Source organism: Micromys minutus (assembly GCF_963924665.1).
Source record: "Micromys minutus genome assembly, chromosome: 2".
Taxonomy (NCBI): domain Eukaryota; kingdom Metazoa; phylum Chordata; class Mammalia; order Rodentia; family Muridae; genus Micromys; species Micromys minutus.
Window position 1 is genome coordinate 57,961,732 of NC_137971.1, and position 24,445 is coordinate 57,986,176.

The following is a 24,445-nucleotide window of genomic DNA, read 5'->3' on the forward strand; positions in this document are numbered from 1 at the left end:
TCTAAACTTATGGAAGCCGGAGACTGCAACATCAAAGAACCTGTAGATTCTCTACAATACCTTTGCATCCAGGATCTATGCAACCATGGCTGGTCATAGGCAGCCTCTGCTTTCCTCTACATTCTGTGTGGCACCCTGTGCCCACAGCTTATGAGCCCATGGAGCCCAGGGAGCCCAGGGAAAGGAGATACATAAAAGGGAGTTTGTGTGTACAGCAGGGGCTGCTGGAGATGTTACCAGGTTCTTGCTTATGCTGCATAGGTGTGATTCCTACCACCAAGACACATCCCAAACACCACATCAGTGTTTCTTGTTTCCAATGGTTCTGTTTAAATAGATCATCTCCAAATGAACACAGACCTGCTACAGAGATGACACTCATTGTTCTACACACTATGAGCTGGGTCCAATGCATCCCTGGTCACTGTATGCAGCAGATGCCAGCCGTCCCTCTCTGACAGTCCCCAACTGAAAGAATCCAATATCCCAGATTATTCCTGATGGTCACATGGATCCATCATCTGCCTGAGCATAGGTTGCCAATGCACACATAACTAGTAGGCTTGAGATGTTCTATACCAACTAATTACCACAGGATCACTCTGCCTTTGGCCACAGATCCTTTTGGGGAACTTCATAGGGCAAGGACTTACTGATATCACAGGAGAACAAAACAGCAAACAAAAGTGACAGATGTGTGGGTGGTGTCTGATACAACATCAGGTCAACTCAAAGAGAAGGCCCTGCTTTGACCTAGCTACTGGAAAAAAAATGCCATATTAACAAAAGTATCCTTCCTCAAAATTTCCTCTAATCCTATTGTTATCTGTCTATCCTGAGAACCTAGAGATAGATAAGGATATTAGTCTGAAGGTCGTCAGCACAGATTAGTGTTGGAGTGAAGTTTAGGAACTGCGTGGAGGTCTTGTTACCATAAAATATGAACATTCGGCCTAGGAGAAAACAGAGGTGGTTTATACACATAATGTCACACTTACCATGAACAGTCAGCCAATGTGATCTCTGAAATTCTCAGTTAAATGTACTTATTGTGAGCTATGACTATTGCTAAAGTTGCAAAGAACTTTTTCTAATTTTTTGTTTATTTGTTTAAATAGTTGTTTGGTTTTGCCATATAGCTTACTCTGGCCCAGAACTTCCTAACTAGCTCTAAACTCATGACAGCCCTCTTATCTCAGCCTCCTAAATGCTAGGACTATTCACAGAGCCATCACACCAAGTTTCTAGTTTAAAAGTAGCATGGCAGGTGGGCACAGTAGCATTCATCTGTAATCCTACCACTTGAGAGGTAGAAGCAGGAAAATCAGGAATTCAAGGCCAGCCTCAGTTACACAGTACATGTGAGGACAGCCTAGGCTATATAAGAACCTGTTTCAAACAAAAATCTAAAGCCAAACAGACAAATAATAAATAGCATGGCAAGATTTGAAATGGGGTGTGGGGGATATCTTTTCTGCCCCTCATGCCTGCCCTAGAGCCTCCTCCTGTAGTTACTCAAGGATGAAAGCTACATTTCTGCAATTCAGAACCAGAACCAGACACAGGTCAGGAGGTTCACAGGGCCATAAGCAAGTCCTAAGAGCATTTTGAGGACCAGCCTGCCCTCTGTTGAAGGCACCTAGACACACTCATATCTTCCACCAGAGTCTATCAGCCCACTTGCTGATACTAACAGCTAGAACTGTCCTTCAAACATGCCATGCTCCTACAGTGACCAACCAGAGCATGCTCCCTGCATCAGATGGCCAGATCCTATTAACACACCCTAGAGTTCAGAAAAACAAACACCAAAAGATCTGGAAAAGAGCAGCTTAGCTTCTCTCTTCAACCAAACCTGGTAAAGTCACCAATGGCAAGGGGTAAAGCCTTAGTCAGACCAGCCCGGCATCTCTCAGAGACAGACACTACACTCATCAGCATCCCACAGCTCCCAAATGGTAGCCATGTGCTCTTAGTTGCCACACTCCTGCTCCCTTTGCAGAGACTTCAGGCCCACCTGAGTAGCAACACCTACAGTTTGGTGGGCAAAATGTTTTGACACTCAAGAAAATTCTCTCCCTTCTGAACCGGGGTAAAATACACATAACCTAGAATACAGCATTTAGTCATGCCAGGTGCCTGGCTCAGTAACAGCTATGTCACCATCCAGTCAATCTCCCATGTTAGATATCAGTTACAAACATTCTCATGACATGATTTCCCCTAGTTCTTTTTGTTCTGTTTTTTGAGACAGGATCTTACACTATTGCCAAGACTGGCCTTGAAGTTATAGCAATCCTCCACCTTAGTCTCCTAGGTGATAGGTCTAGAAATGTAAGCACCACCCTGGCTTTTTAAGAACTTTTTTTTGGTTGGGGGAAGTCTTACTATGTAACCTAGGTTTGCCTGGAATGTTCTATTTGGCACAGAGTGCTCTCAAACTCACAATTCTCCTGTCTCTGCCTCCAAATGCTGGATTATGTGACCATGCTTGACTATTTCCAATAATTTCCAAAGAAATTTTCATTAAGTAAAACAAAACACATACCTAAATTCTGCCGAAATTCTGACTTAAGTCCAATTTGAAGCAGCTGGTTTTCAAACAATACGCCATTATTTTTACAAACAAACCTAGGAGAAAAGGAGAGTTAACATATCACTCAGGCCGGGGGTTAAAATACTTCTGTGGACACAGGGAAAGACAATGTGGAAAAGCTTCTAGCACCTTATCATGGTCCATAGAGCTAGAGCTGACACCAGGGGCCTGTGGCAAGCCTCCTCAGGCATCTCTCAGAAACAGATGATGTCTCCTGTGCCTACCATCACCCAGGGAGGTCTGGAGTGGAGGAGGCTAGGAATGGTGGTATGTACGAGGTTCAGCTGGACCTCTTCTATGCCTAAGACAGTGGTAGCACACCTAAAGGTCTCCATGGCTACCTAAGTAGACTCAGGAACCAAAGAGAATGACCTCTGCCCTAGATCATACATCAATCAAATCAAATCAATCAACTTTGCCACGGCTGTCAATTCTAGGCGGTAAGAGCTGCTGCCTTCAGTGAAACCATCAATCACACTGTATCTAGGAACTCAGGGCAGAGGAAGCTTTGGTGGCCACACTCTGTACACTGTCCACAAGAGTAATGGAGACAATGTCTTCTGTGAACACACCAAACACCTCCAGCTCTTCCAAGGCACAACTCAACAGCTCTGGATACAGTCTGCCCAGCTCTGGATATAGTGAGATCTCCCAAATAAAACACTGTTTCTTCAGTGTATAAGACCATTTCCCCAACACTTCTGAGAATATATAACAACACACATGTGAATGACTGTTACTTCATAGGATGTGGCTGGGCACTAGAGCCACAGCCTGGCCTGAGGCTCCAAACACTGGCACAGGACCCCCACCCCCAACCTTGGCCAGCATTCTACCCAGGCCCAGATTGGTTGCTACTCAAGGAGCCTAAACAGAGGTTGTGGGGCTTATGTCCTTGGATCTGGGTATCAATCTACTATCCACATGATAGCAAAGCCCCTGCCATCTTTGTATGGCTAGCTGTTTCCAAAAGGTCACTTCAACTGAACCTTGACCCCAGGGAACTCATAGGTGAACAAAAGCCATGGTAGGCTTATGGATGGTTCCCTCATGCCTGCTGCACTGACCAAAGCAACAAGTTCTCCCACAATGCACCAAGTAAATATCAAGTGATAGCCCTGTGTGGCCACATCAAAACCAAGACAGGCAAATCTCTGCACAGGCTCATGTCCTAAGAACTGACCTAGAACCTTAAGAGATGGTGTCAAGGTCCAGGTCAGAAGGCTAGGGTATGGCAAGAGTAAAGGTGCAGACCTCCTGGAGCTGGGAAGCATATACCAGAAGCTTATCCCAACAGAGATTTGAGACTCTGTCTGCAAATGACACGCACCCACATTCCCCACCCCCAGTCTTCACAGGACAGCAGGGAACAGCTAATCCTATGGCTGTCATGGAGAAATGACAACAGAGTAAGACTAAGGTATTTCTGGATGCAGACCCTGTCAAAAAGGGTACCTGGCTGGACCCCACATTGCCTCTACAAGTGCTTGGGAATCTGGGTTTTCCACAGTTGTCAAACACCAAGCTGAGCATTTCTCAAGCCATCAGAAGTCTGTGCACAGCACACAGAGGCAGCTTGCTCCTAAAACACATTTCCTAACAGGAAGGAAGGATCATGGGCAATGAATACAAGGAAATGAACACTCTAAGATCACAAGAATGCTGGTATCATCTTCAGGCAGGAAACAAAGGCTGTCCTAAGCTGCATTCTAATCCCCCCACCCCAAGACAGAAGCCGCACTGCCACTGGATAGTCCAAGTGAGGAGCCCCACACCATCCATGGACCACTACAAAAGCAGGGTAAGGAGCAGTAAGGGAAGCTGGCAAAGTCAGCCAAGGAAGAAGGAAAGTGATCCCAAACCTTTAAAAATGGAAACCAGAGAAAGTAGCTGGACAAGAAGCGTGTAAGTGAAAGACACCTATGGGGCCTGCAAGTGCCAAGACTGTGGTGAGAAGGTAGCTAGCTATCTATACCCAGAGCTGAGGGGGATTTCCTTGAAGATGGCAGATGCCATAGGCAGACAAAAAAAAGTCTGACAGAGCTAAAAGCAGGCAGGAGGGTGTAGGGGGAGGGAGAAAGAAAGTAGAAAAGAAGAAAGCTCAGAGTATTTACCAAACATCCCAAAGAAAAGAAATAAATGTGCCATCAACTCTGAAACAAAGCACAGCCACCCACATGTTCTCTGTCTGCAAGAACACAAAGCCGCTCTCTAACAGTATTCATTAGGACTGGGGATTAAGGGCATCACCACCAATGACCACCAATGAGGCGAAGCTCCACCCCAGCTCCCAGGCAGTACTCAGAAACTGGGCTACCTGGCAAAGTTGTCTTCAGAGCCGGGTGCAAGAGGTGCAACTGCAGAAGCTGAGTCTGAGAACACATCCACCAGTAGCCCACCGCCAGAGGAGGGAGGGGGCCCTGTGGGAGCAGGGGGAACGGCCCCCAGACCCAGCAGGTCTGCTGACGGAGAAGGTGTGGACTGGAAGAGAAGAAAGGGAGCATCAGCATGGACACTTGGGCGCCTGAGACCCACTGAGCCCTAGGTCTATCCAACATGGGGTACTGGGAGCAGGGAGGGGCAATCCAGACATTGCAGTGCAGCAGGTGAAAGCTGGTTACCTGCCTACAAAGCAAGCCCACCCCTGAGCCCAGGTGAAGACATTCACTCTTACTACCATAATTCTACACAACTAAAAAAAAAACGCCCGTATTTTCCTCACACGTGGCTATTTAAAAAACAAAATTCTTTAAAAAAAAAAAAAAAAAAAGGCATGGCTTAAGAAATAAGTCCATACACATCACTTTCAACTATTCAGAAAGAATAAAGTTTGCACATGGTAGAAACAGGAGAACAGAGAGTTGTAGGTTATCTTCTGCTATATAGCAAGTTCTAGGCTAGACTGGGCTGCACAGTAAATCAGGCTACAATAGGAAGACTTGGCTTAAGAGATTAGCATGGGCCATCTGTTTAACCTTGGATTTGGAGTCATCTACTGAAGCCTGGTGGGCTCAGCAATGATGTACAACGAAGACAATGACTTCACTTCTCCTGGCATCTATCGGTAGCCAAAAGTTTATCAGTGAGGCTTAGAGCCCTGTCAATCCTCCCTTCCCTCAGCCACAACTGACCGCTGACAGAAATGAAAGACGTGTGTAGGAAGGAAGGTGGGTACAAGGACGGAAAGGGGTAGGAAGTGGAAGGACAGTACTCAGTATGTGTTATACATGTGTACAAAATCATCAAAGAACAAATTTAATTAAGAAACCTGTTACGATCCAAAAAAGAAAAAAAAAAAAAAAAAGAAAAACAAAGATGCAAGGAAAGCAAGCAACTTGCTCGGATGCCTTTTTGGCTCGGGATTAAGTCCAATGCAGTTATGAAAGGAGGCAGATAAATAAGCACACACACTTCTTATGAAACCCTTGCTTTTCAGTCTAGGCAAAAGCACAAGAGTCCTTGAAGGAGGTGGTGGCGGCACACACCTTTAATCCCAGCACTTAGAAGGCAGAGGCAGTGGGGATTTCTCAGTTCAACGCCCGGTCTATACGGTGAGTTCCAGGATGGCCAGGGCTACAAGAGAACCCTGTCTCAAACAAACAGCCCTTAAAGTCACAGCATCACACAGGACAAGGGCACAGCTTGTCACTCCACATTCAGTCCCAGACCTGACTTATCCAAAGGTGCCCATGCCACAGCACATGGGTACATGTACACACTGTGTGCATTCCGTCCACAGCACTCCCCAGCTGCTCTGCAGATGTGGGCTGTCACTGACATGAGACCCTGCCCTCAAGTCACTGTGAATAACTTAAACATCATGAAACTAGATCCCAGAATCCATTCTACAAAGCATGGATACAAATCCATCTAAAAAGCAAGTGCTCAGTGGCTGCAGGTACCCTGCACACAGGTAGCAATGGACTGACACGGCTACAGAAACTCCCTCTAACAGGACCGGGCCCTGAACTGAGCCTCAGCAAAGAATGCTGCAAGTGTGGAAACAGGTGTGAAATGGCTATAATATGCTGCATTTCTTCTAAGTGCACGAGCAGGCATGGCAATGTGTGTGAATATTACCTCAAATGAACGACATACCCAAAGACTTTGTCATACAAGGGGCATAAGTGTGAATGACAGCCTACCAGGCCTCGGGCCAGCAATAGGCCTAATTGCTACTTCTGGACAACACAAAGCAGGAAAGGGATGCTAGGGACAAAGTGAGTTCCTGGGCCCTCTCATGTGGCTACATAACTCTTTCAGAAGGGCCACTAAAGGCAACAACACAGATGTCCTTTCTCAGGAAGTTCCCCAAGATGGGACAGGACCACAGAAGCTGGCCAGAAAAGAACCACCAGAAAAGTCTAACAACCACCTCCAATGAACCACATCTACAGCAGCCTGGAGCCAAGGTGGTAACAAGACCACATTCCTAGTCCTACTTTAGTTGGAGAAAGACAGAATGCTCTCTAAGTAGCATTTCCCACCAATGAATAGCAGATGTTGTATACTTCCATCCACAGAAATATTATCATTTTGCCACATAAAGGGGAAGTTTGTTCCATTTCAGTCACTACAAGAAACCCCCAAGGGGCAAAGGGCAAGCCATTCTAAATCAATGGAGAACACACACCAGGCCTCTTACAGAAAAAGTGTATACTCTCAGGTCTAAAAATAAGTTACTAAAGAGAGCTACTGGTGTTGGCCTTGTCCCAAGAAGCCATAACCTGGTCTCATAGAACAGGCTGTCCTGGAGATCCTAAGCTCAGGAGCATACCTGACCACATGCCCAGGGCTGGATTCCATTGGACCCTCAGTACCTAAACACAAGCTTTCTCACAGGCATCCTGCTAATCCCAACCCTGGGATATGGGGCCTTGATGGGCTCCAGGTATGCAGTGGCCGGGACCCACCGCAGCACTGGTGCTGGCTGGAACGGGTTCAGGGCCCCCATTCACATCGATGCTTCGCTCACGCTTGGTCTCCTCCAGGTCAGTCACTGTGCTTGGGCCCTTCTTCTTCTTCAGCTTGGCCAAGATGGAGGACTCACGCTCAGGGAAGGGTGGCATTTCTTCCAGGACAGTTGCCTGTTGGAGGGATTAGAGGTTGGTGTGGCCATCCTAACGCTCAGCACCAGCCCAGTGACCCAGCACCAAACAGCCCAGCCGAGAGCTCGCACCAGGATGTCAGTGCTGGCAACGGTGCTCAGTCGCAGGTACTCCACAGCCCGCTGCTGCAGCTCCACATCTGCATTCTTCAGTTGGCTGTCACTGCGAAGCACGTCCTGAATGGTAGCCTTTACCTCTGGAAAGAGGTTCACGAACTTGATGTAGGTAGACAGCAGGAGTGCCCGAGTAGGGACGCTGCACAAGTGGAACTTGGAGTGGAGCAGGTTGAACTGGATCAGAGGGCTTAAGAGGGGCAGAGAGCACAGATGGGGAGTCACACTATCTCATCTGTCCCACGTGCTGCCTTGTGCTTAGCCTGCACCTCTCATGGGTGTATGTAAAGCAGAGCCTCCTTGAGGACACACTGCCAGCTCCCAGTGTAGGGGACTCCTCCTCCCTCAGGCTGTCGAAGCAGTGTAGGGAGTAGGACAGTCCAGTGCAGTACATACCCCTGGTTCCCTGGGGTCTTTTACCTGGATCGTGGGTCCCCAGCTATCAAGTTTCCAAACTCCCCCAGGATGTAGCCGCCTACTTTGACCAAGTTCTCATGACATGCTGGAGCCTGCAAGGCCTGTGAAAGGGAACACCAGGAGTTAGGCCACAGAAAAGCCAGCTGACACAAAGTGAAGCCACAGCAGAGGCAGTTGGGCTCTTCCTTGCAAGGTTTATTATGTCAGTGGGAGACTCCCCTAAAGCCTAGGCAGACCCTGATCTCCTACAGCTTGTTAGGTGCCCAGCAGCAAGGTACACGCTATACCCAGAGACTCCTGAGATAAAGCAGACATGACTTCCCTTATGCATAGGACACCTAGTAGGCCATGCAACAGCCCAACTGCCTTAGCCCTAGTATGGCTTTGGAGATTAAGCTGAGAGGAACCTGCAGCTTGGGGGTGGGGGGGGCATTAGTGCAAAAAAGGGCAGAACTGCAGATGGGAGCAAGGGGGAGGAGCAACCACACCCAAGACCCATCTCTGTTCCCTCAAGGCACCTGTCCCCAGTGAGAATGCGCCACTTCCCCACCATACCTCAAACACTGTCTTGGCAGCATAACCCTGCACATCATCACGATTGATGACAATCTGGATGACACGGTACCACACCTCTTCGCTTACATAGTCCCCTGCAATGCGGATGAGGTTGAGGATGGTGTCCACATACCAAGTGTAGTCCACTGCATACTTCTCAGCCAGGATGGCCACTTTTAGCACCTGTAGGGAAGACAGGGCCCTCAGGCAGATGCTACTCAGGACACAGGGAATAGGCTGGCACACAAGCCTATGCCAGGCTTCAGAAGGACCTAAAGTAGACAGGAAGCTTTCAGATCTTCAGAGGCCACAGCCCAGAGTGGAGAAAAGCAGACTCAGGAGAGGGAAAGTTTCAGGGACACAAGAACAATACAACTGAGCAGAACACCCGCACCTGAAACAAGACGCTGAGATCAGCCACACCAACCCTGCATCACCTTGCCTCCCTGACTCCATGACACTTCCAGAGTACGGCAGTATGGATGAGCCTACGTATGATCCCCATAAGCTCTTACAGTTGAACGTTTGGTCTCAGCTGACCTGTCTGGGAAAGCCCTGGAGTGGGTGTGACCTTGTTAGAGGAAGGCATCACTTCTGATGGGTTTGGGGGTTTAAAGCCCATGCCAGGCCCAGTCTGCCCACAATTTGCAGGTCATGTGAGTTCTCAGTGACCTGCCTGCCTGCCACCACACTCTCTCCATGATTCTCACTGACTAACCCTCTCAAACTGTAGGCAAGCCCTCAATTAAATGCACGGGCACTACAAACAATAATTAATAAGCAGGGCCACTAAAAGCTTACAAACTTCTATATGGTAAGGGCTCCACCAATCACACTCCAGCAAAGTAAGCCTACAGAATGGAATAGCGTGTATCTAAAATACCTAAACAACAAAAACATAAAAAAAACAAAAAAAATATTTAAAATAGGGGAAAAAGTTCTCACAAGATGAACCACAATTGGTTGAGAAATACTTGAAGAAACATCTTCAGCCATCCAGGAAATGTAAATTAAAAGTACTTTGATATTTCATCTACCCCAGTCAGAATGTCTAAGATCAATAAAACAAATGACAGCTCAAGATGGCAAGATTTCAGGGAAAGGGAAGTAATTATTCATGACTGATGAGGTACAAACCTATACTACCACTAAGGAAATCAATGTGGCTATTCCTCAGAACCTCAAGAAACTAGAAATAAATAGTTCTACCTCAAGATCCAGTTATGTAAGACAGGCATGGTGATATAAACCTTGAATTCCAGCTCTCAGGTGGCATACAGACAGATCTCTGTGAGTTTGAGGACTGCCTGGCTTACATCAGGTTTTAGGACAGTCGTGGCTACATAGAGAAGGTGTGTCTCAAAAAACAGGAAAGATCCAGCTACACCACACTTGGGTGATAGCCAACAGGCTCCACATCCTATGGCTAAAGATACTTGCTCATTCTTGTTCACTGCTGCTCTATTCATAATAGCCAGGAAATAGAAACAACCTAGATATACATCAACTGATGAATAAATAAAGAAAAGGTACATTTATATTACACAATGGAATATTATTCAGCTGGTAAAAAATAAAATTATGAATTCACAGGTAAATGAATGGAGTTAGAAAAAAATAATCTTGAGTGAAGTAACCCAGACCCCAAAAGATACCCATGATGTCACTTAGACACGGATGTTAGCTTTTAAGCCTTTGGTATGTGATATGTATACTACCGACAATCCAAATAATGACAGAGGTTTGGTATCTAGTCATACCAAAAGGACTGGGGGAGGATAGGATCTCCCAAGGAAAGGGAGATAGAATACAGTGTTATTAAGAGATAAGAGGAAACTGAAATAGGGTTAAACAGGGAAGGGTACAGGAGGGAATATGGGGAGGAACGACTAACACTACAGGCCATTTAAAAAAGCATATTAAAAACATGCTTCTGAAAATACATTTAAAAGACATCTAAACGAAGTCGGCAAATAAGAGAGGAGACAGTGCTCCAAGTAGACATCTTGTGCCACCAAGTACCAGAAATGGGTTACATCTTGTTGAACAGTTGGCCAAAGGGAAGCCCCCCGAACATCTATTGGTTGCTCTCTACAAGTAAGGCCCTACTGCTCAAGACAACATTGTATCTCCTCAAACACAGAGAAGTCGAGCTGAGGCCTAAATAGAAGCTTCAGCCCTGCTGACCCAGAGGACACTGCAGGAGAGAAAAGACTGTAAGAACCAGAGGATCAGGAGTTTGCTGTGAGACTGTGTCTCCCAGGGATGTCAGAAGCTGCACCCATCACGTCTCACCAACATGAGGTGAACAAGGACGGCACTAAAGACATGACAAAGAGGAGGAAAAAAAGCTTGCAAGGCCTCAACCCTACACAAAGAACTATAGGCAACTGAGAAAAACTGAAGTGGGGAGGCGATCCTCCCCAGGAGAAACTGGGAGTAGGACAGGAGGTCCTCCCCGAGAGGAGCACACCAATCCTCTGTTCAGTGCCAAAGGGGCAGCCCTGAAAACACACAAGCAACAGTATATGGACTTAAAAAGGTTTATTTAGAATTTATATGCATTTATAAATATATATTTAGAATATATATACATTTATGTATGTATATAAATTAATACCAATAAATAAAAAAGAGGCCGTTAATTTGAAGGATGGGAAGGGGTATGTGGGCAGACTGAGAAGGGGGAAAGGAAAGGAAAAAATGTAATTACAAACTCAAAAATAAAAGATGAAAAAGGTGGAAGAAGAGAATCAAAACATACTTGGATAAGTAAGGAAGTGGGAAAAGTCTGGGAGGAATAGGAGAAGGGAGAAAACATGAACAAACTATATTGTGTGGGGGGAAAAGTTGTTTTCAATAGAAAAGGAAAAAAAAGAGTTAGAGGGCAAACCAAGATAACTGCACTGACAGGTGCCACTGCTACCTCTGCTGAGAACGCCAAGAGCAACCCAGTGGAGTGACTGAGAGCCTGGCCCAAGACAAGCACATGTCCAACCACATCTCAAACAAGGCCAGCCCTTCCCTACGCACAACGCCCTTGTGCCCACACTGCCTGCTTTGGCCAAATCTTGAATGAAGCTTGGATTCCAGAGCAGCACAGTAGGTGGAGGTGAGATTTTGAAGGAGGGGGGACCAGTGGAGGGCCTGTTGTTACTGGAAATGAGACCCTGAAGGGGGAATGTGAGACTGTGGTCTCATTTTGACTTTGCCTCCTGGACACAGGGTGAGCAGTCTGCTCCACCATTTGTTCCCTGCTATTGTCACATGCAATATGTCAAGACATGTGGCTTTCGCACACAGGCCCAATCTTGGGCTAGAAACTCTAAAACCGTAATCTTTTAGAATCATCTCAAGGAGAACAGCAAGATGGTTCAGCAGTGGACAGTGTTTGCTGCCTTATCTGACGACCTGAGTTGAGTCCCCGGAACCCATGTAGAAGAAAAAATAACAACTCCACACACATGCTCCATACATGTGCACACAAATATAGACTAGAACAACACAACAAACTCAAGAATTTCATTGGGTAGTCAAAGGCCCTGCCCTCAGCACTGCCTGCTGGGAGTGAGGCAACAGCTTTCAATCCGATGTAGCTCCTCCTTCTAGTACTTCATTTCTAGTCAATAGCTCAGTTAGTTAGCACCTCCAAGAAGCCTTCTAGACCTTTAATTTTCTCAGGCCTTCCCTGGAGCATGGCATGGTCATAAAACAACTCAGTGTGTGTACCCACCCTGCTTAGCCCTTCCTCGGCAGACCCTTGCTGCGGGGCCCTCTGAGCAATCCAGCCAGTGCCCGCACTGCCCCCTCTTTCTACTAGTTCTTAAAGAAGCCTCCAATTGCACTCTGCTTCCAGAGTGACACAGAGAGTGCCTGCTACTGCCCCACTCTTATCCCCTATCTGTCACTCTAGGTCCAGAGACGCCCTGAAGAGACCAGTGCTGTACCAAGTGAGGCAAGACAGTGCCTCTTGTCTGTGGTCATGCACCTGCTTGTTTCTTCTCTACGACACAGTAGTTTTATGTAAGCAATTTGCTGAACTACAACAATGGTTAAGTGTGCATGTCCCTCTGACTGACCAGAGTCCACTTGAAACCAACACTGCATAGAGCTGACAGCTTAAACATTAACCTCTAATATGCCAGATGACACCAAGAAAATCTAACCAGGAGCAACTTTACATGTTCAAAATATAAGAATATCTTGAAGAATTACTATTAGCTCATTGCCTGGCACAGATGACCACACCCTGCACTGCCAGATGTCTACACTAGAAGGCTAGACAAGGAAGATGACGTCAAGGAATCTTTTATCTAGTGTCTAACAGACACTCATGAAAGCCTGCCAAGCACTGAAAACTACCCAGCAACCATGCACTAGAATTCATATCCAGAGTAGGGAGCAGCATGAACAGCCCCTCAAGTTGCAGGACTCACAATTTCCTCTCGGATGGAGTAGTCAGCTGTTTCTAGGTAGCTCAGCATCTCAGCCACAATCTGCTGGGCATTGCTTCGATCACACATGGCGTAGAGCAGGTCCACTGCCCGCTGCCGCACACTCACGTCTCGTTCCGTCTGAGAAAAAGGAAGAGTCAGAGCAACTCCTACAAAGCACAGGTTGGTGGGCAGTGGCTAACCACTGCATATATGAGTCCATGAGTCCAACATCTATTTGTTCCATAGGAGCTGTCTTGGGGTACCCCATAGCACTGCCCCCATCAGGCAGGATGCTGCCCTATCCCCATACCCCTGACTGGGCCCCCTTACTATCTATATATGGGACCCAACAGCTTAGGCCACTTGGAACTCACACACAACACACTGCCCTGTCCCGTCATAATTTGTCCAATCAGTGACCTAGTTCTAGCTCTGTGTTTATTCTCCCTCCTCCCTAACCAGCTCTTCTGAGGACCACACTCAGGCCTAATGAGCAGGTCACTAAGGCCTCTCCATTGTGTGGACACAGTCCAGCACCTTCCGTGTTGCCTGGGAGCTGGTTCCAAGGCAGGTTCTTGAGCCCCTCTCCGAGTGGCACAGGAGAGAGACACCACACACAGTGCTCGAGAAGCATGGTGCAGCTATCTGTAGCCCTCTGCAGTGCGAAGCAGTGCAGGATGCCCCCGTACAGAACAGAGGGCACCTAACAAGGGTTAAAGAAGCCTGAGATGAGAGTTGTCTTTGTAATGAAAGGGAACAACTGGAGCAGACACCCAACCACAACTAGGAAGAATGTAGCCTCGTGTTCAAGACAGACACCAAAATGCCTGTTGATTTACACAAAAATGACCAGGGCCAGACCTGCTTCACCACAGCTTATGACTCACCAAGATAAAGGGTCTTACATGTTTAGTTCGCTAATGAACTAACATGTAACATGTAAGCTAACAGGCAGGCACAGTAGACAGTGTGTGCCATGTCAAGGAACAAACTGCCAGGGTCACTCTCACACTCAGAAGGAGGTAAGAGAACAGGTAACCTCAACTAGGTGCTTAAATTCTGGAATTCTAATCCTTAAAAAATCTAAAATCTTTAACAAGGAATTTTGTTTTGTAAAAGGTAAACAGTCCTGTAGATAAAAACAAAATATTTCACCTTTCTATCAAAGAAAACTAATTCTGTTTACTGAACTACACAATGTGGACTCCAAGCAGGTGTCACATGAAATCAGCTATTAGAGACACTCAACCAAAGGTGCTCGGCTGGAGCTCTGTTCCCAGGTACTAAGGCTTTGAGACTAGCAGGGCTGCACTGCAGGGAGATAGACAGCTTCCTCACCCAACTGCTGCTTTCACCCCAAATGCTAGCAAGTGACAGGAGCCAGACAAATACTCTAGGATCCAAACAGCTTGAAGAGTCTCATCTTGAGGTGCCTGGCACCTCCTAGTCGTCTAGGCTCCACATGAAGGTAGCCACACATGACCAACAAGGAGCACACCTTCAAGGCGTTGATGACAGTCTCAATGTGGGTCTTGACGGCCTCGTGAGAGAACTCAGAGCTGGCCAGCGTGCACATGCTCTCCAGAGCCAGGTAGCGCAGGTTTGTCTCCCGATGCTGCAGAAACTGGCCCAGCTGGTTGCAGGCACGGACAAGCAAGTTTGGCTCACTGCAAGGAGCAAGGGACATGGAAAGGAGGGGACAACAGTCAGGGAAGGCTGTGAGCTACAAAAGAGGACACAGTAGGAACGGACACAGTGAGGGGAAGCATGGGGAGGACGAGGTACAGTGGGAGGTGCTGCAGGAAGTGGTGCCTAAGGACAGATGGAGTGAGGCAGGTCCAGAAAGGAAAAGACCCGGTAAAGACTACATGCAGTGAGGCCACTCGGTGAGGAGGATGGGGAGTGCAGTGTGAAGTAACAGAAGAAGGGGTGCTATAAAGAGGGGTGCAGTGAGGAGGAGCTGCAGTGAAGAACGGGTGACTTTCTAATGAACCTACAGGATCTCCTCTACTCCAGAGTGGACTGTGGAAAGCTCTGGTAGGCCAAAGCTTTACTTTCTTGTTGTGTCAAGGAAAGTGAATTGAACAGCAGCCACCCTGGAGCAAGGCTGTGTAGGAAACTGGACCAGGCTAAGGCAGACAGTGAGTGAGGGCTATAAATGTGGAACACGGGCTAAACCATCAAAATTCCAGTAAGCTTTCCCTTGCCCACAAGTTTTGTTTTTAACAGTTCATTTCAACCCTGCTCCAGTTTGCAAGACTGCTTTTGTCACAGCAACAAGTATCTAAGTGATGTAGCAAAAACAGCTGGTTCCAAACAGGCTAGAGTTCTGTCTGATACAGAGACCCAGAGAGCAGTGCTGCAGGCTACGTAAGGGCACGCAACTAGGACTGAGCATAAAAGACTAGAAGAAGCAAGATGCCTTTGCTGTGTATGACAACTACTGCCTGTGACCCTGTACAGAAGCTGGGAGTCACCACTACCACTGCCCAGGAGAATACTGGAGTATTGCCTCCCTGAGCAGCAGAAGTCACACAGGTGTCCCTTCCTCTCAGAGAAGCCTCTTGGGATATTCTGAAGCACGAAGTAGCTCCAGGGGAAATGCCATAGCTATAACACTATCTAGTGGCAATGAATTGGGTCCAGAGAGTGCACATGAACTCAAGAAGAGAGAGGAGCACAGACCAAGACTAGAGAAGAGGACACCAGTCAGCATCTGCACAAACAACAGACACCAAGTACCAGCCTCAACCTGCTGTCTCTAAGAGGGATGTGCTACTAACAGGCTCACCTGTCATGGTGGATGATGAGGCTAATGGCCTCAAACAGCACAGCGTTCTTGGCATTTGAATGCTGGACCTTCTTGGACTTGGGGGGCTCCTGGGCTTTGTTCAGGATGGTCTCCAAGCACTCAGTCAGGCGGCCACGAACCGCAGGGTCTTCTGGGCAAGACACAACTGTTGGCTGGGCTCCTAGGCACTCATCCCACCAGCCCAACCCCACATCTGGACAAGAGGCTTCTGATGCACTGCTTGTCCTATGGGTGCGTTTAACAATTATTCCCAGCTGCAGGTATGACTAGGAGCATTTGTAAAATTGTCATGGAACAGCTCCTTGCTCCAGTGTCATAAATATGAGGTAGGGAGGGATGGAGCAGCTATGGTAACTACACCTCTTTCTAATTCAGATGGCACAAAGTACTTCTTCCACTTAGAATGTGTTAGTCATAAAATCCAAGAATTATGGGCAAAACATCTAAGAAGCTTCAGAGACAAGGAGGCATTTTTCTCTGTTATCACCCCAAGAAAAAACCAAAAAGAAAGAAAATTTTTAATTTGGTTCAAAGAAACAGAAGGAAAAGACAATAAGCAAAACACTAAAACTAGCCATGGTGGTACACACCTGTATCAAAGCACTTAGAAGGCTGAGGCAGGAAGATTAGGAGTTACTGTATAGTAAGTTCAAGGCCAGACTGAGTTACAAAAGACCTTGTCTCATTTAAAAAAAAAAAAAAAAAAAAAAAAAGGACCAGGGAGACAGCTCAGGGAATAAAGTAAGTCATTTGCCATCAAGTGTAATGACCTGAGTTCAATCCTCAGAAACTATATGTGGAAGGAAAGAACCATAAGATGCTCTCTGACCTCTACATGCATGCTGTGGCGTAGCCCCCACAATGCACACATGCACGCAGGCATGCACAGTAAAGGTAAAAGCTATTAAAACAAAAACCAGTTACAGTGGTGGGAGCCTGCTATCCCAGCACTTGGAAGGTTGAGACAGGAGAATTATAGTGAATTCCAGGACAGTCTAGGCTGCACAACAAGAAACTATTGTGAATAAATAAACAAATACATTTTTAAAAAAGAGGAGAACAGAGCAGAACCAAGGCTCCCAATGGACTCTGTGTGTGATACTCAAGTAGCTGCATGTGGACATGTGTGCATATCTAAGGGCGGAGGTCAACCTCGGTGCCATTCCTCAGGAGCCACCCACACCCACATTTTTGAGATAGCGTCTTTGACTCAGATAGGAGACTTGTAGTAGCTTATGATTAGACCCTCTGTGTCTGCCTCTCTGTACTGGAGAATGCACCACTATGCCTGGGTTTTCAGGTTGGTGCTTTAGATTGAACTCAGGTCCTTCACCAACTTGAACTCTCTCTGAAACGCCTCCTAATAAACTTTTAAACATAATGTACAAAGACTTTAACCAATTGCCGAAATAAATTCTCCCTTATAAAAAACTTAAGATGAACTGAATTTGTGACCATGGAGCAGGAGCTGCAGGGAAGGAGCACAGAGGAAGTGGGTTAGGTATGGGAATGTCACTTGTGGGAGGTGCTGCAAGAACACCTAGAAGGACTGTGGGGAACATTACCTGGGGGTGGGTAGCATTGCAGCAGTCTCAGAAGTTTGACTGATAGCCAAGGAGCTGGGACAAAGTAGTAAGTATAGTCCTGAAGATCTGTTGATGCAGACGTCACAATCTGTAAAACAGGTAAGAGGCTGTCCTCAGAAGACAGGAACCCACAGAAAAATCACACTGGCTCACTGGGCCATACGTCTCAGAACAATAGTTTTTAGTGTTTGGTTTACCCAATACTGTTTCCTGTCTCCCCTCAAAGAGAAGCTGCCATGGCTACATCAGCTCACACTGAAAGGGACTATGCATGCCCTTCAGGGACATATCCAAATGTTGCCAGCACAAGGGCTATGCTGCCCTGAGGAACAATGACCAAGGCTGCTTCCAAGCAACAGACACACAGCAACCATCCCTTAGTACTAGACACTGACACCTGAAAAAGGAATCAGTCTTTTCCTCATGGGTTGGAAAACAAACATTCTTACTCACACTCCAAAGCCCCTAGGCTGAGCCATGCCGGGTATGCAGAGCCAGGCAACACTTGCTCTACCTACAGTCTTACCTCCTAATCCAATATGGCCACAGCCTAGCTATGACCACAGCTGCCAAGCTGTCTCATCAGCACACAGCCTGCATCTTCTCCACCCCACTTTGTTTTGTTTTAAGACAGGGTTTCTCTGTGCTACAGCCCCAGTTGTCCTAGAACTCACTTTGTAGACCTGTCTTAGCTTCAAATGCATAGATTCATCTACCTCTATCTCCCAAGTGCTAGGACTGAAGGCCTGAATCACCGTGCCCTACAGCTTGTTACTTCTTATTGTAGGAACTCAGGATTGCTCCCTCCCTAAAAGTGTATCTGTGTATACCTTCAGCCATAGTGAGCACATTCTAGAAAGCTTGTCCTGATGAGACTAGCCTGGACTCAGGTTGTGGACAGCCCTGCCACATGTAGCAGAGTTGGAAAAGAACCAGACAGGGAAAGAAGTGGACAGCAAGCAGCCAAGCCAGGTAAAAACAAGCCCCATGCCATCTCTGGGAATGCAATATGATGTGTCTTTCCTATGTGTGCTTTCCCGCTACACCATGCTCAGAGAAACCTGCAGCTTTAAATGCATGTATTTACAATGGAAAGGCAAGAAAAACTAAATGTTTACAAAGAAAGACAAAAAGGCATAAAAAGAAAGTAGAAGAGTACAATAGAGAAATCTAAGAAAATAAAAAGTGAACACTTTGCAGGTTTTAGTGAGTCAATAGCACACACCTCAGATAGAGTGAGAACTAGAGGCATAGACACAGGCCCGGGGTTCAATCCCAACACTGCCTCTGGGAACAGGGTAGAGGAAGGCAACAAAAAAGTGGGCCTTGCCACTTGTACAGATGAGATGAGCACATGGCTGATGAACAATAGAAAGATCCCAACTTCATCACTAGGAAAATGCAGATCAAGATTGCAGGACACACTCTATACCTTTGATGAAAACCACCAACAAAATCAAGCATGCCTGCACATCAGCATGGTGATGCACACCTATAATCCCAATATTATAGGAAGGAGGACAGGATATCAAGTCCAACCTAGGCTATAGAGCAAAACCTTGTCTCAAAAAAGGGAGGCTGAATGGGTGGCAAACATGCCTCACAAGCCTAACAACCTGAGATCAACCTCTGGAGCTCATTTAGAGATGGGAGGAGCCAGAGAGCTCTGTTCAAGAGCAGTGCTGATCTTCTAGAGGCTCCAAGCTTGGCTCCCAGGATCCATACCAGCTCACAAGTACCTGTGACTCCAGGGAACCTGATGCCTCAGTGCTGACATGTACATACCCATGTGCAGACAGGCACATAAGTAAAATAGAAACAAGTCCTTTCTAAAAAATGAAAGAGAAGCAACTCCTAAAGTTGTTGTCTGGCCTCCATGAGTCATGACGTGCATAAATATACCCAGTGAGACATTGGTGAAGATGTGAAAAAATTAGATCCTTTGTGTATTGTTGATGGAAATGTAAAATAGTGCAGGTGTTGTGCAAACAGTGTGTCAGTTCCTTTACAAAACTAACATTAGCATCTAGCCCAGCAATTCTACTCCCAAAAGACAAAGAAGGAGGCATTTACGTAGCCACATTTACAACAGCACCATCCACAGCAACCAAAATATTAGAAGTAGCCCAAGGCTGAGGAGTTAGCAAAGACACATGAGACAAGATTATTTATCCCTCAGAGCTGAAGAGATGGTTTAGTGATTAAGAAGACAGACTGCTATTCCAGAGGACCTGAGTTCAGTTCCCAACACTCATGTTAGGTGGCTCATAACTGTCCGTAATTACAGCTGCTAGGGATCCATCTCTCTCTTTGTCCTCTATGAGCATGTGTGCATACAAATGTAAAGACACATATAAACAAATATACAAGTAATAATAAGTCTTAATAAATAAAGATTACTCAGCCCTAGGAATTATTTATCCCTAGGAAGAAAAGAAATACTGAGAAGTCTAACAACCCAAGTGGACCCTAAAGGCATTATGCTAAATGAAATAATACTATGTGGCTCTGCTTGTATAAGGCAATCAGTGCTGTAAGAGACAGAGACACATGTAGAAGGTGTCAGGGGTTGGTGAGGAACAGGTGAGACATCATCAGTGTTTGATGAGGACAGTTTCAGGTTGACAAAGTGAAAAGAGACAGCCACTGAAAAGGTTCAGAGGGTAAATGTGTCCTTTTAAGCCTAATGACCTGAGTTTAATCCATGGTTACCCACAAGGTGACCATAGACTTCCATATGCATGCCATGACATACATGCTCACATGTATGCATGAATAAATACATACTAAAAAACAAAGTTGTAGCAGACACAGCTTATGGATCTACTTAACACCAATGAACTATACATTTTAAAAAGGCTAATAGATTTTAAATTATGTGTAATCCACAACACTAAAATGTTTATTTCTAGCCTTGGCTGGCCTTGAACTCAGAGCTCCACCTGCCTCTGCCTCCCAAATTCTGAGATTAAAGCAGGTGCCACCAAACCTGGCCAAAAATAGTTTGTTTTTCATTTAGTTGCATAAGATAACAATATAATAGTTAAAGTCCAAATTTGTGGACTAGTTACATAGCTCAGCAGTGGAGTACGTACCTACCTCACACAAACAAAAGATTCAATCCCCTGCACCTCAAGAAAAGTAAAAAAAAAAAAAAAAAAAAAAAAAAATTAAACAATCACTGAGAATAGCATCTTAAATATAAAACAGAACTGCAGGTATAAATAAAGAAGACAACCCTTAAAATTGGTACTATACCTTAAAAATCTTAAATTTTACAAAGCTACAAAAGCCTCCAGAGACACCTGATTTGCAAAGGACTTTGGGCACAGAGAGCAGAGACACATCTGACTTATATGAGACCACAAGACTGGCAAAGCTCCAGAGAACAGTGCGGGGAGAACAGGAGCAGGTTCTCCAGTGTAGTCCAGTATTGGTCCCTCATATCTGAACAGCGCCAGTTGTGCCACTCAGATGTGACCTCAGAGCAGCTGGCTTCACAAGCAGGATTTAGCGTGCTAACAAAGGAGGCTCAGCGACTTCAAGTCTCTGACCAGAAGATTCTGCAAAATAGTGAATGGCCAGCACTGGTAATGGATATACTATCGAAGAAGGACTATCAGTTGAAGGTCAGTCTGAGCTACACACTGAAAGTCTGTCCCAAAGCAGCAAGAAAGCCAAATATATGTCACACCAACAACACACAGATCAGGAAATGCCATATATACCCACTACCTTTAAAGAACAGCAAAGGGTAAGTGATGGCAAACTGTATGTTCCAATACAATGCAGCCAACAGTGCCAATCAATGGATTACCAGGCCACATCACAACAACATATAAATCCAAGAGGCCAACTCAAACACCTTCAGGCAAGACCAGAGCAGGGCAACACTGCTGTGGGTGTAACAGCAACTATTGTAGAAGGTACTGAAGACCCTACAGCCTAAGCCATGTCAGCCCACTGCTACCAACATTTCACACACACGTAGACCATGAGACACCCTAGGCTGCTCAGAGTCAGTCACTGATGATTGTCTGCAAGCAGAAAGGAACAAAAGGCTTGAGAGAACAGGGATGACTACACTGCATTCTGTCGGAGAGCCAAAAGGCAGCAACAGCTACGCCAAACAAAAGTGAAGGGTTCACACACAAGGCTGCCAAAAAGACACATACAAAATAAGTTTGCCAGAGCTAACAAAATCCAAGACACAAAGCCAGGGCCAGTCATAGCTGCAGTGAAGGGAAGTAGGAAGTAAACCTGTCAGCTGAATCTCTCCTTTAGGAGAGGGGACAAGAGAACACTTGGCAGTAGTAACTGCCCCTCAATGAGCACACTGGATAGGGCAGAGTGCTTCTCAACTAACAGAGAAAGAAACATGTCAAGGAAATGTTTAATTTTATTCAGTTAATAAATTAATGAGTGTATATGGTGCATGCCAAAAGAGGGCATCAGATCCTATTACAGATGGTTGTGAGCCACCATGTGGTTGCTGGGAATTGAACACAGGACATCTGGAAGAACAGCCAGTGCACTTAACCACTGGGCCATCTCACCAGCCCCAGACAGGGGCAATTTTTATTCTGGAATTCACAGTGTGGACCAAATAGCCTACACTTTAGATATGAAGTAATAATCCAGTCAGGTAATGAAAATCAAATCCACCTTGCTGTCTGCTCCCACCATGGACTTACCCTGCTCAGTCGAGAGACAGCTAGTGAGACAGAGGTCTTGAACTCCTCAGGATTCTTCTGGGCCAGTGTGGTGATGAGGCTAGTTGCAGCAGTCACTACACCCTGAAAGATAAAGACTCTAAGCAAGAGGTTCACAGACACCACAGATGACAACACATATAAAGTACACCCTATGGTGCATAGCCACCTGGCCCCTGGGCCTCTCTGACTAACCCATGAGGTTTACAAAACCAAGGCAGAATATACTGGCTCTTTCTGGGTCTAGCTTCTCTATGGAAACTGGAATCTAGTCTAGATTGGCCTAGGCACTTGCAGGTGAAACACTGCACCTAGGATTTTAGGAGCCTTATTTTCTGTTTGTCATCTGTGTACCTCTGTCCCCATCTACTCTAGTTGCCTTCAATCACTGTTCCCACTATAGTGAAAGACAGAACTTTCCAACTTATTTGAATTTTCACAATCCTGCTGGGTCTTAACTTGGATGGGACCTAGCCCCAGGGCTGGAGCCTGCTTCCCTGCAGAGTCCCCCTGGACACAGATGGGAGCAGCACAAACCCCAGTGCAGCCTGCCAGGCTTCCACAAGACCTTAGGTCTGCTACCATCACAGGATAACAAATAGCTGTTCCCAGTACCTAGCTCTTGAAAGACTTTGGCTGAGTAAAGGAATCTCTAGTCTGGCAGTATGGCACATCTATAATCACAGTATTTTAGAAGAAGCAGAAATGTGATTTCAAAGCTAGCCCTAGCTATATGGCAAGATGCTGGTTCAAAACCAAAAGTAAGTTCCATCAGGTTGGGAATCAGGAGCTGCTGAATTCTAACATTTGGAACAGGCCAAATCCACGAGAATACAGCTACTCAGGCAAACACGTACTTGCTGGCCACTGACTCAGCATCCCTCCACATTATGGTGTGCTCATCTTCTGTGATCTTACAGGAAGCAGGCTACGGTACAGTAGCACATGGATTCCAGTATGCCCTGGCTCCAGGTGGACATGGGGCAACTCTGATCTTTACTCCCTCTCCAAATCTCTTCCCCAGATAGCAGCTCAGTCCTCAAAGCTCTAGGTCATCTGTTCCTAACCCCTCTTATGAGCCATCACGGCTGGGTCCTTCCTCCACACCAGTACCTCTACTGATAGCTTCTGTGTATTTCTGATCTCACCTCCAGGTCATTGGCCTTGGCCCTGGAATTATACACTTTTCTCAGAAGAGGATCAAACTCACTTATAAGCAGACATCTGACACCTTAAAGTCCCTAAGCATGAGGCTAGGAGAGTAGTATCTCAGGCCTTCTATATTGGCAAAACATGGGTTTGGAGCAGCTAAAAGGAAACCATGTTAGGCTACTAAGGAAAGCCTGTGGGTCTGAACGTGATGCCCTGACCTTTCTATTTGAACTAAGTTTCTGTCACAAGCCAAGATTTGAGGAAAATAATGTAATGTGTAATGTGAAAAAGCAAAAGCAACTAAGAACCTGGGGTCATAGAATCAGTATCCAAAGAAAGGCAGTGTCCTGGCACCAAAGACTCAGCCTTGCTATCTGGATATGATTTGATGCCATAGCCACATGACTGACAAACTATCCAGAGGAGCTAAACACAAGCACTGCTCAATGCTTCTCACAGCTGGTTCACCTGTATATTAACACAACACCTGCCTGTTACAGGCTCTGAAAGCCTGGTTTAAGTCTGGAACAGCATGGCTATGAGAATCTTAATCTTTTTAAGCTGTGGGTTTTTTTTTCAGCTATAAAACTGGGAAATTCTGACTATTTATAATTTACAAAGTCTATTAATGGTGAACTACCATTATCTGATACAGCTGATGGCCTCTAGCAAAATCCTCTGATCCTCGGGTAATACTTAAACTTCAGAGTCTTTGCGCTCAGGGACCACTCACAAAGTAGCATTGCTGGCTCCCCTCCAGGGCCTTCCGCCTTCTCTGTGCTTCCACAAGAAGTCACAACACAGGAACAGCTTGAATGTCTATCATTCCACACTAACATGTCCAATGCAAGCCCCATGTATTGTTGCCTAAATGTGCTTCTAACAATCTTTTAACTTTCACAGCAGATTTTTCCAGGAGTGGGAGTAATTATCTAACATACTTGCCTGACCCCAGCCA

The 24,445-nt window shown here is 46.1% G+C and overlaps 1 protein-coding gene across 2 annotated transcripts in view; it reads right to left on the reverse strand.

The window, feature by feature from the left end:
* Positions 1-24,445, reverse strand: part of AP2A2 (adaptor related protein complex 2 subunit alpha 2) — a 66,780-nt gene that overhangs the window by 4,923 nt on the left and 37,412 nt on the right. The window contains exons 6-17 of one of the 2 annotated variants that reach the window (XM_080912747.1): positions 22,318-22,419; positions 17,603-17,711; positions 16,017-16,164; positions 14,724-14,892; positions 13,226-13,363; positions 8,790-8,972; positions 8,238-8,335; positions 7,776-8,007; positions 7,510-7,683; positions 4,914-5,077; positions 2,549-2,631; positions 862-953 (exon numbers count right to left, since the gene is read on the reverse strand). In XM_080912747.1, coding sequence (XP_080768873.1) covers positions 862-953; positions 2,549-2,631; positions 4,914-5,077; positions 7,510-7,683; positions 7,776-8,007; positions 8,238-8,335; positions 8,790-8,972; positions 13,226-13,363; positions 14,724-14,892; positions 16,017-16,164; positions 17,603-17,711; positions 22,318-22,419 — 1,692 coding nt within the window. Of the gene's footprint in view, positions 1-861; positions 954-2,548; positions 2,632-4,913; positions 5,078-7,509; positions 7,684-7,775; positions 8,008-8,237; positions 8,336-8,789; positions 8,973-13,225; positions 13,364-14,723; positions 14,893-16,016; positions 16,168-17,602; positions 17,712-22,317; positions 22,420-24,445 lie in introns of both variants that reach the window. The other variant, XM_080912746.1, reaches the window with a different exon arrangement.